This window comes from Staurois parvus, unplaced genomic scaffold (assembly GCF_062004578.1).
Source record: "Staurois parvus isolate SC_StPar_1 unplaced genomic scaffold, SC_StPar_1.0 ptg000543l, whole genome shotgun sequence".
Classification (NCBI taxonomy): Eukaryota; Metazoa; Chordata; class Amphibia; order Anura; family Ranidae; genus Staurois; species Staurois parvus.
Genome location: NW_028318339.1, coordinates 2,501,726 through 2,518,122, shown reverse-complemented (window position 1 = coordinate 2,518,122; position 16,397 = coordinate 2,501,726). Strand labels below are relative to the sequence as shown.

At 40.2% G+C, this 16,397-nt stretch overlaps 1 protein-coding gene across 1 annotated transcript in view; it reads left to right on the top strand.

Moving 5' to 3' along the window:
* Positions 1-16,397, top strand: part of LOC149451368 (serine palmitoyltransferase 3-like) — a 57,941-nt gene that overhangs the window by 30,467 nt on the left and 11,077 nt on the right. Inside the window, exons 3-8 of the mRNA XM_089690792.1 lie at positions 1,183-1,337; positions 3,124-3,272; positions 5,824-5,948; positions 6,784-6,877; positions 10,684-10,789; positions 12,204-12,423. Coding sequence (XP_089546918.1) covers positions 1,183-1,337; positions 3,124-3,272; positions 5,824-5,948; positions 6,784-6,877; positions 10,684-10,789; positions 12,204-12,423 — 849 coding nt within the window. The remainder of the gene's footprint in view (positions 1-1,182; positions 1,338-3,123; positions 3,273-5,823; positions 5,949-6,783; positions 6,878-10,683; positions 10,790-12,203; positions 12,424-16,397) is intronic.

The following is a 16,397-nucleotide window of genomic DNA, read 5'->3' as shown; positions in this document are numbered from 1 at the left end:
GAGGTGTCCTCACACTCCTGCTGGTTTCCATTTTGTCATAGGGTGCTGTATGGCCTCCCATTGCTGCTGCCTCCACCGCCACACTGTGGCTCCAAACACTGGTTTTGGCCCCGTGACTGGCCAAATGAGTGAAGTGTGCGGTGATTCTAAGATCGACGGCACTCATCTGCATGTCATACTGACTGACAGTATTATTTCTCTTCCCCAGCAGACTCCAAGGGCATTTAAATTAAAGGTACAGTGTTCTGCACTAATACTAAGTCTCTCTGAAGCCTAGAAACACCCTTTTTTAAGTTAAATTCACAGCGAATATATTCGACTCGAATCGAATATTGTCCACGAATTCGCCGAATCAGTCGAATCGAATTTTTGAATACTTCGCTCATCTCTACTCCTCTTTATAATGTATGGATGCTCCAACAGTGATGCCCCCCTGCCACAATTCTCAACTGCAAATCCTACCAACATAGGGCTTTTAGGTTTTAATGCCCACACACATATTCCAGATCCTCTTGTTATATTTTGTAATACAAATAAATAAAAAATCCAACATGGAAAATGTAACCCCACATACTGGCCACAGATGTGTAAACCAAGGGATTTCAAAACAGATATCTTACTACGATGTCCCCAAGAGATAAAAGGTACATGTCAGGTAGTTTAACCCTGCAACATCTACAAAGAACTGAAATATAATTTTTACATAAAACAGTTACCTCTTAATTAAAATCAATCTAATGCCAACATTTGTTATTTTAGTTTTGGACAGATTGGCCAGGTCTTTATTGTCATCTGTGTGTCCACCACTACAGAGATTTTTAATGCCTTTAGATTTACCTTTTGGGCATTCTGCATCCTTGCATTTCTCTCTTGTATCACATTTTTGCATATTAAGTGGCACAGAGAAAATAGTTTTCTGGTTTGCAAAAAAAATGTAGTTTCTGTGCATACAGTATATCTGCTGGATGGAAAATCAGCAGAGAAAATTCATGTCTATTTGTAGCACCCATCAACCACTAAAAATCCTGTTACATGTGGCAAACTTCTTCCTATAAGGCAAAGTCATGACTTTAAGACAAAAGGAATTTATACATGGTCGGCTAGTGTCTCTCTACTAATTTGTGCAAAAAAAGCTGTAAAATAATATGTAAAACAGTAATCCATTATTCTCTCATAATAAAGGATTTTGTGCCTCTCTACCAAGATTTTGAAAATTTTTACATAAGAAATATTTACAGACGACTTCGGGATGCCTTTCACCGACCTGTCTGCAGTGTTCCAGGAGCTGAATTTGATCTATTGGAGCGAGTGTCAGATGACTACAACTGGACGTACAGGTCATCATTCTTCTGTTGCTATATTTCTTGTCTACCGTATTATTCACATGCTATTGGGGTAGTAGATTGTCACCTCAGTATTGAGATTGGATGTCACATGAGACATGAGAGAGCACATAATCAGCTCACCTAAGCAAATCTCTAAAGAGCCAAAATACAATCCAAATGTACAGTCTTAATTAACACATATAAAAAAAGAAAGGTCTCCCCTGCTAATGAATCTCAGCCAAACCTGGCCTAAGTCATAGCTGACATAGCTACAGCTAAGGCCAAGTTTGGCAGAAATGAGAGGAGACCAGGGGCGGACTGACCATTCGAGCGCTCGGGCACTGACCGAGGGCCCAGGGTCATTAGGGGGCCCCATAAAATGCCCCTGGTACCTTTTATAGGCTTTTTTGGGTGTGTTTTGAGTGTGGGCAAGGACACAGGGGCCCCATGATCCCCAATTGCCTGGGGGCCCCATGAGTTTTCAGTCCGACCCTGGAGGAGACCTTAATTTTAGTGTGATATGTGTTAATAAAGTCTGTGCATTTGAATCGTGGTTCTGCTCTTTGGAGATTTGCACACCATTGCATGGTCACATAGTAAATATGATTGCAACCAAATTACATATTTTATTTTACTTTTATTTACAATAATTGCAGAGATTTTTAGTATTAAAATTACATTGTCCTCTACTCTACCAGAAACAAAAAGAGTTTGCGCAAGTGCAAGCACCACAAAGTGCCTACTACTATTTCTTCTAAATTCCTTGCTAAGAAAAGTGCCCAGGATAAGATTTCTTTCACCTCACAATGAAGGCTCGACTTCACTTGGGGCATAAGCCTCACCTATGCATTTTGCTAAACACTGTCTACCTGCTGGTTCACTATCCCTGAGAAATCCTTGCTAGCCCAAGGTCCTTTCTAATTGGCTAAGGTGTATAAAAAAAATGTGTGTTACAGTCTAGAAAGGAGAGTATCTCAATTTAGGAGTGGATGAAAGCAGAATATATCCATAGGACCAAGACAGAAACCAGAGAGACTTCTTAAGGTGATGTATATAAAAGGGAAATGGAGGAATACCGCAGCCTGAAAGACATAAATATCAGTTATGTGGTTCATGTGGAATATGTATGGCCACTTTTATGACCTTAAAGAGTAACTCCACTTTTGTTGAAAATAAAAACAATCCCTTCTGGGTGACCTATGTACATTGCAGGGTTTTTTTACAAACTTTCTTGCAACCAACCTTTTGTTATTCTGAATTAGTTGTTTGTCTGTGCAAAATGAATATGATTGGAAGTGATTTTATAATTATCAACTACTGCACTTGCAGAGCTCTAATAAGGAAAGTGGCAGGGTCTGCATCCCTGTAGAAGTGCTTTACCTTTGGAAGTATCTCACCAAAAATGAAATTTTTGTTGTAGGGGATGCCCAAAATTTGACTATATCTTAGTGTAGATTTCTGGGAAGATCAATGAGCCAATCATACAAGCAGGAAATTACATTTCTGAGGGGCATTCTGCATTGCATTTTACAGAAAATTACAGTGCAGCAAATTGAAAAGGAAATGTGATTTTTTAATAACATTCAATTACAATATGACGTATATGTTGCAATTGTATATACTATATTTTTTTATTTTCTTTTTTCTCCACATAAGTGGAGTTGCTCTTTTAATAATTATGAGCAAAAAACTAGTGACATGTTCTGCTATATGATAGAAACATCTCTGCACACTTTTATTTATGGTTAAATGAACATCCACAAAATACTGAACAGATAAAATATTGTTTGCATTTCAGGTACACTGGAAAAGTTATTAAGGATGTGATCAACATGGGATCCTATAACTATCTTGGCTTTGCAGAAAATGAGAGGGAGTCATTGGGGACAATAGAGGAGGTCCTGCAGGCATATGGACTTGGAGTATGTAGTACCAGACAAGAAATGGGTAAGAACGATGGTCACAATGTTTTACTGTGGTGTAGGTCTGCTTATATTAAACTGAATATGAAAATTTATTATGACAATAAACGTACAAAGCTGGAATAAACACTATAATAATAAAAAAAGGAAACTCATCTCATTATTAAAAGGCCTGAATTATATTTATTTGTCACCATCAGGAGGTGGAATAGACCATATCATAAGTCATGGAAGTGTTCTCATTAAAAGGTGCTGTAAAGTCATTGATCTTAAAAAAATCTTATCCACCAATTTTCCATCTTAATTTTTCCACAATATATATACAAAATGGAAATTTCAGAAGTATAACATATTATAATTAAAAAAAAAGAATACATGGTCATACAGTCATATATTGCTTATATTTTACAAGCTCCCCCATTGTTTCCTTACTGCATAATACAGTGATACCTCGGTTCACAAATGCTTCTGTTCACAAGCAACTCGGTTTGCGAACAGAAGAGTTTGCAAACATTTGCTTTGGTTCGCGTACTCTGCTTCGGTTGACAAACACGAGCCGCGGCCATCTTCCCTGCTCTGACACATGGTCCTGACTTCCTGCGAGATTGCGGTCACTGTGAACAGTACTGAGAAGCTTTTTGGTGTGTTTTTTAGCACATACTGTACAGTACTGTACCTCCCTGTGCACACTTGCTGTAAAGCTTTTTTGTGTGCTTTTTAGCACATACTGTACCGGACATCCAGTATGGCTCCAAAGAAAATTCAGTGCAAGCATGGTGGTGAGAAGAAAGTGCGGAGTCGTAATGAAGGTGACAAGAATGTGCAGAGCAAGCATGTTGTAAAAAGAAAGAGCAGAGTGGTAATGAAGGTGACCAGAAGCAGCACCCCAACATAACTGTAACGAACGAGTGTTGAATCTGATGAACCATAACGTGGTCGCATTTCCGGAGGATTATGCAGCGCAGGAAAAGACAAGTGACATTTGACAGATTTTTCACCAAAACTGAGCCTGCAGCTAAGAGACAAAGAAAGGAAACCCCTGAATGAGATTTCCCCAATGTCCTTATGGAGGGGGACTCTCCCTCCGAACAATAACCGCCTCCCACCCTCCTACCTGTCCTCCACTCCAGAAGTCGTCTCAAGCAAGGTTAGTGTTCTCTCTCTTCATACTGTACTGTACTTTGTTTAATATTTTTGTGGTTCAAAAACAAAAAACAAAAGTTCAGAACGGATTAACCTTATTTACATTGAACCTTATGGGAAAATTTGATTTGGCTGGCGTCCAAATTTGGTTCGCAACCACGTTTGTAGGGGTCAGAATGGATTAACCTGATTTACATTGATCCCAGTGGGAAAATTTGCCTCGGTTCATGATCAATTTGGTACGCGACCAAAGTCGTGGAACGAATTAAGTTCGTGAACCGAAATATTACTGTATGTTGTCTAGCTGTATGTTGTCTAGCACAGCCAAAAACTTTTTGGTTTCTAAAATAAACAGCAACAAGTGGTTTTCCTACGTTAACTTTCAGTGATATCCCACAATCACAGGGGTCTATTTATAAAGAATACACTGTGAAAAATGCATATTCATAAATAATATTAAAAATACAATAAAATAAGAATTACATAATACTTTTAACAAACAAGTATATTGAACATGCAATTGATTAATAGTTTTAGTCCTAAGTTCTAATGTCATTATTTTTCAGGGGTTTTTTTCATTACTTAACTATTTTAATATACTAATCATTTTAATAAAGTGTTTTTCATTGTAAATATTTTTAAATTTTAATTCAATATTTCCGCTACAAAATTCAGGTAGTAGCTAAAGTCATAAATACAGTAATTGATAAAGTTTAACATGTGCAATTAGATTCCCACAGAAAACTATTACATTTTCCAACCACAGATAAAAACATTTTGGCATGCCATTAGTGAGAATTCAGTTAGCCTTGTGATGAATGCATATTTATTTTACAGTATGCAATAGCTTGAATTAAATAGCAGGAAAAAGAAAAGTCTATGGTTTTAAATTCTTGAACTTCCATCAAATCAACTTTATCAGTCTCTTACATTCCAACTGGCAAAAAAAAAAATCAGTAAAATGTTTGTATCTGTTAGCCAAATAGGCTTTTCTGCACTACCCAGTACTGTGATTCTGAATGCTGATTGGAAGCGAGACTGCAAAGATGATTTCATCATTGAGCTACTAATCCTTTACTATCCAATCACAATCTTGTCCAAGATGTATTCAGTTACCCAAAGGCAATCTTATTTGAGTTACCTGGTTAAGTTAAGGCTGAATATTCCTATTAGTTACTATAGTATTTGACATTCAACTCATTGCTTTATTTCATAAGGGACTGGGAATGTAAAAAAATGCCATTCGTAGGGGTCTTTCAAGTCAAGTGGGGCTTCATATGTCCTTTAACTGAAATGTTTTTCAGATAACTTACTTTAACTGAAAAAAACATTAGTTTCTCATTGTACAAACCTGTTTACAGACAGTTTCACAATTCAACCCAGTATTCTTATAAGGGAAAATATATTGTGCTAATTTATATCTTCCCTTTCAGGGCATTTGGTCAAACATCAAGAGCTGGAGGATTTGGTGGCGGAGTTCCTCAATGTAGAAGCAGCAATGGTGTTCAGCATGGGCTTTGCCACAAATTCAACAAATATTCCAGCAGTGGTGGGCAAGGTACTTACTACACTTTAAAGTAAACATACAAAAGTTGACTAGTCCTGATCAGTTTAATGAGATAAAGAATGAATTAATTACCAAACTATTGTTTAACATTTTCATTTGAATCTTTATGGTACTGATGAAGGTTAGATTACTTTCAACGATTACTACCAGTTTTGACAACCTAATATGATAAATGGACAGAGCATCCATTGAGTGTAAAAAGCAACTTAAAAATGAAAGAAAAGCGATTTTAAAACACATTATCCCAATTTGCTTACATTGTACAAATTGCACCTCTCGTCCACTGAATTTATAGGGAAAGAATATAAATTTAAGATTCTCTTCCTTTGATTCACACCTGTATTAATATGGGTGGTCATGAAGGATACCGATGTTAACTACAGCCACTTATGTCCACTAGCTACACCAAAAGCTGAAAGAAAGGCCAGAGGGTTTTTTCCTGTTAATTAAAATAGCACTGCTACCAGTCCATCTTTGTGTATCTTGATTTTGTTGCTATGATTATTATAATGTATTCATAAAGTGATAAAAATTATGCAATACATTTGTGACTAACATTAGGGTAAGCCAGTCCTGGAGCACTAATATCGCTCATTTAATTGTACTCGTGTTTATTAAAACTTATATGAAAGAAAACGCATATATGATTTTCACTGTTTTTATATATACACATTCACAAATGATCCCTTGCTTACAGATTGTCAAGCGTCCATGTTGGGCTGTCTTCCATTCTATAAACTTTAAATTGATATATTGTTTTGCACAAAAAAATGTTTTGCCAGCTGACTTTTGCAAAGCCAAACTAATATAACATCTTTTTTTGCAGGGATGTCTTATTCTAAGTGATGAGTTAAACCACACATCTTTGATTCTAGGAGCCAGGCTTTCCGGAGCAACTATTCGAGTTTTCCAGCACAACAGTAAGTATACTGTTACCAAGCACTTAATTATAGAATGCAAGAAACAATAAAATACAGATTGAGAGGAAAGATGTACTATCAGCTACAAAATTATTGGCTTGCCCGAACATCCCCAATGCTACAGAAGAAATATACTCTGAAATTGAAAGGTTGCTAACACTTTGACAGTCTGATATCTAAACTTAAAGTGAACCTAAACTCAAAAAAAGTAATGTTTCGCTATGTTACATAGCACTGTTAATTGTGACTAAGTACTAAAAATGTACGCTTTGTCTTGAATTTCTCCAGAAAAATAGCAGCGCAGTTCATGGTATGTGAGGGTGTCTAGGAACTCCTATGCCTACAGCATCATAGCTATATATCTGCAATGTGACATCAAAGTTAGTTTCAGTTTTTGAGTTTTTTTACTGCTGTTACAGGAAATGTGCAATGAAATGTAAATGAATAATAATGAATAAATGTAATGAATGTAAAGTCACTACTGTACTGCTTTATGTTCTCTTTCCTGGAGGCACTGCCATGAGAAAGCAAAGTCCTACCTCTACCAAGGTAGTCACCTTCACACAAAGACACAGTACAGAACAAGGCAGAGTAAACTAGTAATGGAGAAAGACCAGGAGCAGGGAGACCACAGACAATAGATCTTTGCCCTCCGCCTGCCTTTTTTAGACAAAAGGTTCACTGCTTCTCATTGCAGACTGCCCAATCAAGATTTAGATAAGACACCAGTTCAGGCTTTCTTTTGATATGCAGCAATGGTTTGGTGTGGTGGTACTGAGCCTCAATTCTCAGATATCTATGATTTCTAAACTAATTTTATATTGGGGGAATAGGTGTGCTTTTTCTGCCAAGTGAGCTGTTTAAAGTTTTCAGGGTGTATTGCAAAATTATTAAAAAAAAGACTAAAAAACTGGCTATGGCTAGCAAACCGTACTGGATACAAAAGGAGGTATAAAGCCAAGCACACCAAGATACCTGAGCCTTAATATAAAATAAAATAATTTTGTTAATTCACATTAAAAGAGAACAAAAAAGAAAATGGAAAAACAAAAAGAAGAGATATGCAAAATGAGATATGTAAAAATCTTATCCACGAATAATGTTACAAAGTAGCCTCGCTACATCTGGTAAATATGTGGGCCACATGAATAATCATCATATTGTGTTCACAAGTTCACATCATCTTGGAGAATGGTCGACAGTCCACACAATCCACAGTAATTGATGTAAAATATGTCCAATAGGACTTGAACACACTCATATATAAATTATGTGGGCTGAAAAAGCCAATAGATCAACCAAAAACCATGGCTCATGTATATAAAAGAGGCTGTTCAGGAATCATCCAGCAGCATATTATTTGCGTAAACTGTTGGCACTATACAGTGGAAGGAAATAAGTATTTGATCCCCTGCTGATTTTGAATGTTTTCCCACTCACAAAGAAATTATCAGTCTAAAAATTGAACTGTAGGTGTATTGTAACACTGAGAGGCAGAATAGCAGCAAAAAATTCAAAAGAAATGCATGTCTAACAAATTATGCACTGATTTGCATGTTCATGAGGGAAATAAGTATTTGATCCCCTTCACAAAACATGACTTAGTACTTGGTGGCAAAACCCTTGTTGGCAATCACAGTGGTCAGACGTTTCCTATAGTTGGCCACCAGGTTTGCACACATCTCAGGAGGGATTTTGGCCCACTCCTCTTGGCAGATCCACTCCAAATCATTAAGGTTTGGTGGCTGATGTTTGGCAACTTGAACTTTCAGCTCCCTCCACAGATTTTCAATCGGATTAAGGTCTGGAGACTGGCTAGGCCACTCCAGGACCTTAATGTGCTTTTTCTTGAGCCACTTCTTTGTTGCCTTGGCCATGTGTTTTGGGTCATTGTCATGCTGGAACACCCATCCACGACTCATTTTCAATGCCCTGGCTGAGGGAAGAAGGTTCTCACTCAAGATTTGATGGTATATTGCCCCGTCCATCATCCCTTTTTCTTGCGGTGCAGTTGTCCTGTCCCCTTAGCAGAAAAACACCCCCAAAGCAGAATGTTTCCACCACCATGTTTGACAGTTGGGATTATATTCTCGGGGTCATAGGCAGCATTCCTTCTCTAAACACGGCAAGTTGAGTTGATCCCAAAGAGCTCCATTTTGGTCTCACCTGACCACAACACTTTCAACCAGTCCTCTGCATCATTCAAATGTTCAGTGGCAAACTTCAGACAGGCCTGGAAATGTGCTTTCTTGAGCAGAGGGACCTTGCGGGCACTGCAGGATTTCAATCCTTGTCGGCGTAGTGTGTTACCAATTGTTTTCGTGGTGACTGTAGTCCCAGCTGCCTGGAGATCATTGACAAGATCCTCATGTGTAGTTCTAGGATGATTCCTCACTGTTCTCATGATCATTGACACTCCACGAGGTGAGATCTTACATGGTGCGCCAGACCTAGGGAGACAGACAGTTGTTTGTGTTTCTTCCATTTGCGAATGATTGCACCAACTGTTGTCACCTTCTCACCAAGCTGCTTAGCAATAGTTTGGTAGCCCAGTCCAGCCTTGTGTAGGTCTACAATCTTGTCCCTGACATCTTTGGACAGCTCTTTGATCTTTGCCATGGTGGAGTTTGGAATCTGATTGTTTGATTGCTCCTCTGGACAGGTGTCTTTTATACAGGTAACAAAATGAGATTAGCAGCACTCCCTTTAAGAGACTGCTTCTAATCTCAGCTTGTTACCTGTATGAAAGACACCTGGTAGCCAGAAATCCTGCTGAATGATAGGGGATCAAATACGTATTTCCCTCATGAACATGCAAATCAGTGCATAATTTGTTAGACATGCATTTCTTTTGAATTTTTTGTTGCTCTTCTGTCTCTCAATACACCTACCGTTTAATTTTTAGACTGATCATTTCTTTGTGAGTGGGCAAACATTCAAAATCAGCAGGGGATAAAATACTTATTTCCTTCACTGTATAAATCCTGTATTATAATAATAATATAAAATCTGATGTATGTAGTTCCAAATGGTCAAAATAGAAAAAGATCACCTTGGTATAATATAAGCCTGAACCCAACCATTGAATCATGTAAGCCAAGGGGGCTTCACATAACCATCTAGACTAGTGCAGTGTACTGGACAGAACTACGCCACCAGGGAAGACTGGCTCTGCATCTGTACCAATCCTTATGTAAGTGATCTTGCACATCAATGTAGAAGAGGAAAAGTCCCCCCACACACACAATAGAAAGGAAATCAGGCAGATCTACACATAAAAAGATCAACTGCTGATCATTTGATAGTGAAGGCCATGGATGCTCAACCTGTGGCCCTCCAGGTGTTGCAGAACTACATGGCGCATCATACCTCTGCCTTTGGGAGTCATGCTTGTAACTGTCAGCCTTGCAGTTTCTCATGGGACTTGTAGTTTCCCAACACTTGGAGGGACACAGGTTAAGCACCCATGGTGAAGGCTATAAGTGCCCATAGGCCATGGTAAGGTAAAGAGGTATAGATACTTATCAGTCCATTTCTCCTTTAAGAGGTAACCCAGAGGCTGCCAGAGTAGCAGGGTAAGGTTTTCTGGATGTATGTAATGTATTTTATTGGTATAATTTGCCATTAAAGTGGTCATAGTTTCAGTTTTTTGAATGAGCCATTCCTTTTTGACCCATTCAAGGGAATATTTTAACGTACAAAAATTTAAAAAGTATGTTGCTGGATATCGACTACAGTAAATTCTGTATTTTTTAACTATATTATTTTTATTTAAATGTAAATAGCTTATTGTATTTTGTTTTTAGATATGAAGAACCTAGAAAAATTACTACGGGAAGCTGTGATCAGAGGTCAGCCACGCAGCCATCGAGCATGGAAGAAAATCCTTATCATTGTTGAAGGAATTTATAGGTTGAAAATCTAAATACATCAAATCTAATATAAGCATCTGTTTTTGTTATATTGGTAGAGACTTTCAGGGCACAAATCTCCCTAAGCAGACTTTCACTGAGACAATAAGTAACACAGATCCAGATCCATATTCCCAACCACATGGGAGAACCTAATTAAACCCTACAAAAGAGCTATAGGTTTTTTTTACATCAACAGATTTAGATCCATAAGCCTGTATAGTTCCAGTTTTGGCAGACTGAATTGAAATTTGCTACAGAAGCTTTAAAAGGTTAGTTCACCTTCATCAAACAACTGCCTATGCAGGTAAGTGACCCTTGTAGACAAAAACAAACTATGCAGCTTGACTAAATTCGAATCAGTACCCTATTTCAATGTACCATCATCCCATATATTTTCATTTATAAGGATTTTTTTCTATAGCAGTCCACACATACCATATATTTATATATAGAAACAATTCCATTTATTGTAAAAAAAAAAAAAAATCACATTGGATACAAAGAAAAATAAACATAAAGACATGCTACCTCCTCACTGATATCCCAGCATATATCACAGCTTAGCTTTATTACATTAGTGAGCTACATCCACAATAATATCACACAATAGAGTTGGAGTGAGCTAGAACTCGATGCATTTCATTGCTTTTGCTGTCAACGTTTACAGGAGTTTCATTGAGGTGGTTATTTCTAAAATACATATAAAAACCAATACACATACTCATACAGCATGTCATTCACAACTGCATTGCACCTCTGGAATTTATATATAATAAGTCAATCCAAGACTACTTATAAAAACTGCAAAACACCCCTTATATGGTGAAACCAAAGTGGTAGGAATATTAAAAAACGCTCAATACAATCTGTGAGTTAGCCAATACCACAGCATCTCCCAATTACTAAATTCTAAATAACTTACCCCTGTAGGGTGCATACAAAATAGCAATGAAAAAAGTTTAAAAAAGGCAGACCAGTGGGTATGTATATCAACCATCATCCACAACCATTTTGAATTGAAAGAATTTACTCCTGTGATGGTGGGGTTAAGCAGTAAGGGCTAGGAGTTCCTTAGCAATGTCCTAGCAGCAGGAGAGAACAGGGTGATAAATGGCCTACATCTATAGCAAGGGCATTATACATCTTCAGTCAAGCTGCACAGTTTGTTCTTATCTATAGATGCCCCTTATCTGCATAGGCAGTTATTTGGGTGGAACTAACCGTTTAAAACTTTGCCCATATACGGGAACTCCCTTGCAATTAATTTACATCTAAAAATACATTCAATTTGTCACTAAAGAGAGGTGCATTAGTTGAATAAATGGTATGTTTATTAGATAAACATTTTTGCAAATACTGGCTGAGAACCAGATCATGTTTTGATAAATTTTACACGTTCTCTCTTACTCTAGTATGGAGGGATCTATTGTCCGCCTTCCAGAGATTGTGGCACTGAAGAAGAAATACAAAGCTTACTTATATTTGGATGAAGCACACAGTATCGGGGCAGTGGGGGCAACAGGACGAGGGGTGGTAGAGTATTTTGGGATGGACCCTGCAGATATTGATGTGATGATGGGGACCTTCACGAAAAGCTTTAGTGCCAGTGGAGGATATATTGCTGGCAAAAGGGTGAGTGAATCCATCCACAATCTTTACTAAGATGTTTTGACCTTGCAGCAGAAATGTTAGCCTCTTAACAATGAACTAATTAAGTATCTATGTCAGGCCTTGAAATTTCCACTTGCCTGCTCGAATTAGCGAGTGGAAATTATGGTGGGGACGAGTGTGTCCCCAGAGACGTCTCGCTGAGCAGGCTCGGAACTCAGGGCTGGATCTGTCACTCGCACTGGGAGCCGTCAGACCGCTCAATAGTTGACCAAAGTGAAAGCAAAGGAAGGAGCGTGTGCAGTGCTCTCTGCCTCCCCCTAGAGTGCAGTACCCGGCTCTGTGAGTGAAGGTAACGAGACACTGCAACGTTTTATAGGGCTGTGTGTGTATTTGTATGTGTGTATTTGTATGTGTGTGTATGTACATGTATCTGTGTGTGTTTGTGTATGCATGCACATGTGTCTGTGTGTATGTACATGTGTGTATCTGTACATGTGTCTGCGTGTATGTACATGTATGTGTGTGTGTACATGTGTCTCTGTGTCTGTACATGTATGTGTGTGTGTACATGTGTCTCTGTGTCTGTACATGTGTGTGTGCATGTACGTATGTACGTACGTACGTACGTACATGTGTCTGTGTGTACATGTGTCTGTGTGTATGTACATGTGTCTGTGTGTGTGTATTTCTGTGTATGTACATGTGTGTGTGTATGTACATGTATGTTTTTCTGTACATGTGTCTGTATGTGTGTTTGTGTAAATATGTCTGTGTGTGTACATGTCTGTGTGTGTGTACAGGTGTCTCTGTTTGTTTGTGTGTGTATGTACATGTGTCTGTATGTAAACCTACATGTATGGGTGGTTTGGTCAGGTTTAGGATGATGTGGTTATTATGGGTGGTAGAGTATGGGGCATTTGAGGTATTGCTGGGTTGGATAGTAGGTAGGATATGCTTGGTAGTGTTATGGTTTTGTAAGTGAAAGATTATGGGGGGTTATGCTTGTATTCGGTGCATGGTCTAAGTATGATGGAGTGTTTAGTGGGACATTGGAGGCCCTGATGTAATGTGGGGGGGCTCTGGGGACCCTTATGTAATGTAAGTAACATTTAACAGTGTAATTTCATGAAATAATTTACGAGGGCATGTTTAGGGGAGGAATTAGGGGTGTAGTAGGGTAGGGGTTGGGTGGGGCAACTGGTGGCGAGTAACTCTTAAGCCCTGATCTATGTTAAAGTACAGCTATGAACAAATGCATTAAGGGAATATATGCAGTGTTCTGTCAGTGGCATTGACACAGCAGTTTTTGTTTTCTTGGGCCTCCTGTAACATATTGCTATCTATCCCCCCATAACACGTTTTTTTTACATGTGGTTAATGCCAGTAGATTTGTGATTTTATACTATCTAACAGGGTGACAATGCTGTGGTTTCTGCTGTGAAATCACTGCAGCGTTGTCTCCCCGTGATGCTGCTTGGGTTACAGCAATATGTGAGGACATAGGGAGTAGGCAAGGCTATTTACGTTGTCACTGCTGATAGCCCTCCTCCACTGTATAATACATTCGCAAACATTCTCATCTGCTCACAGTGCCCATGGGACACGTAGTTTTACCAGCAGCTTTTGAGACACAGGGAAAAATGCAAGCACTACTTATGTATGGCCACCATTTTCTTTTCTATATTTGGGAAGCGACTGAAGATGTCCGCCTGCCAACTTACCATGTCCAGAACTGGAACAGTGGAGAGAGCCGGCACGGGACATTCTGCCCACCAGGAATGTGTGCGGCCTTCAGCCCCTTGTCCCATCCAGATGATTGAAAAAAGCCACTGCCATAGTTTTGTCAGACTGGATCCTGACAGTGTGACCCTGAAGAAGGACTTCTCTGAACGCCCATGGACTAATCCATGAGATGGACTAATCTGAACGCCCATAGCACCAAGAAGTTGATTGGCAACTGAGACGTCTTCGGCATCCAATGGCCCAGGCTGTGCATTGACCTAGAACTCCCCCTAAACTGGAAAGGCTGGTGTCTGTTGTAACCACAGCCCATAGATAGGGAAAGTACCCAAAGAGTCAGGAGACTTAAGCCACCCTGGCCAAACATCTCTTGTGGATCTGTCTGTCCAAGGACACAGGAGACTTCTCCAACTGAAAAGGATTTCCTCCTGCAGGAACCCTTTAGGAAATTACACATACAGGACCATCTAGAAAGTGGACACCCTGAGATCCAGAACCTGCATGCAAGAACACAGAAAAAAGAAACCGCCTGCAGAGCAGCAGCAACTGAATCACAATCTAGAGACTCTGAATCCTATTAATCGGGAGAAACACCTTGGCCTGCGCAACGTAAAGAATCAGCCCCAGACATTCCAGCTGCCTGGTCAGGATCTGAGCTGACTGAAGAGGCTCAACACCCAGCTGAGGCCAGACCAAAAAAGGGAGCGCCACAAAGTGAGAATGCATGACACCGACCATAAGGCACAGGAGTGCTGGTCCTTGAAGTCGATGGAGACCAGGAAACCACCCTAAGGATGCAACCGCACCACAGAATGGGCAGAATCCAGCATGTACCTCCTGTACTGTCACAAGAAATTCAGGGCCTTGAAGTCCAAAGGCCAACAAACTCCTTCCTCCATTGAAACCAAAAACAGGTTGACACAAAAGCCCCTATCTGGGGCCAGAACCAGGGCTATCACACCCTAGAGAAGCAGATCCACCACCACCCCACCAAGAAATGCTTTTTTATAGCCTCATGAATTCAGTCTGCAAACCCCTTGGACTTAGAGAAGAGGATCTACAGATCTCTAAGCCAATGTTGGTGATACCCCACCCCAGACAGGTGGGGTCAAGCCTATAGCCAAGGAGGGCCAGTCCACAGGCTAAGCTAACATGAGAAGCCAGGAATGTCTCATGCCATCGTCGAAGCCATGAAGATCCTAGAAGTCCAAGGAGTCTGGTGGACAAGCAACCGCTTGAGTACACTGAAGGAGGAACCCTGCCAGTGGTGCAGCTCCATTCCTTCCTGGACTATGGGAGAAGGTACTTTTCCCTTCTGGAAGACTCTAGATGATGTCGCCCACAGTGGAACCAAAGAGCTGCTTTCCCTAAGGGGGAAAAGGTGACCAATGCATTCTCAGATGCCTGATCTGTAGACCAACTCTTAAGCCGGACATCTGGTCGAAGTGCCTTAGCCGAGACAGAGAGCGAGAAGGTAGCAGGCCAAATCCAAGTACATATTACAAACTTCAGGGCCATGGAGACCAGGGGAGGGAGGGAAATTGGGCTGTGCCCAGACCTAGACATAAGCACTTAGAGTACTCCGTGATTGTCTGTGACACAAGGGCTGTGGCCAAAACCAGTTGAGGGGCCCAAAAGCAGTGATTGTAAACATAGAGTGGGTGACTGATACTGCCTTCATGTCCGCAGGATCCCTGAAGGTGGGGAACCACCTCAGAATCCAGGATGCCGTGTCCAGCCTAGAGATGGAAGATTTATGATAAGAAGAGAAGTCAACTTCGGTAGAAGAACCTCCAGCATGGAGAGCAAGTCCAACGGAACGTGGCGGCTAGTGAGATGACAGACACCTCCACGGCTTTAGACTAACCGTACAGTGCACACATCTGCAGGGGAAGGCATGAAAGACAAAAGGTCCAGCCCTCTACTGGCAGCAGGTACCAGTCGGTAATACTTACCCAGGCAGGGCCAGAGCCCAGCACCAAAAAGGCAGGGGGTGGGGCCCCCACAGCCACTGGGTTAACAACCCTTGCTCAAAACACCCCAGGAAAACCCAGGAGCACAGTCACCCTGCAGGAGGTGGCACCAACCTCCCAGGCATAAGTGACGACAAATACCCAAAGTCAAGATGGCAGGTTACACAGCCTGTCAAGTAGGCCACAAAGCTTGGCCCAGGAAATCTAGCCCAGAACATCCCCAGCTAGTGGCTGGAAGTCGCAAAAAAAAAAAAACACTAGGAGTACCAGATCGATCCCTCA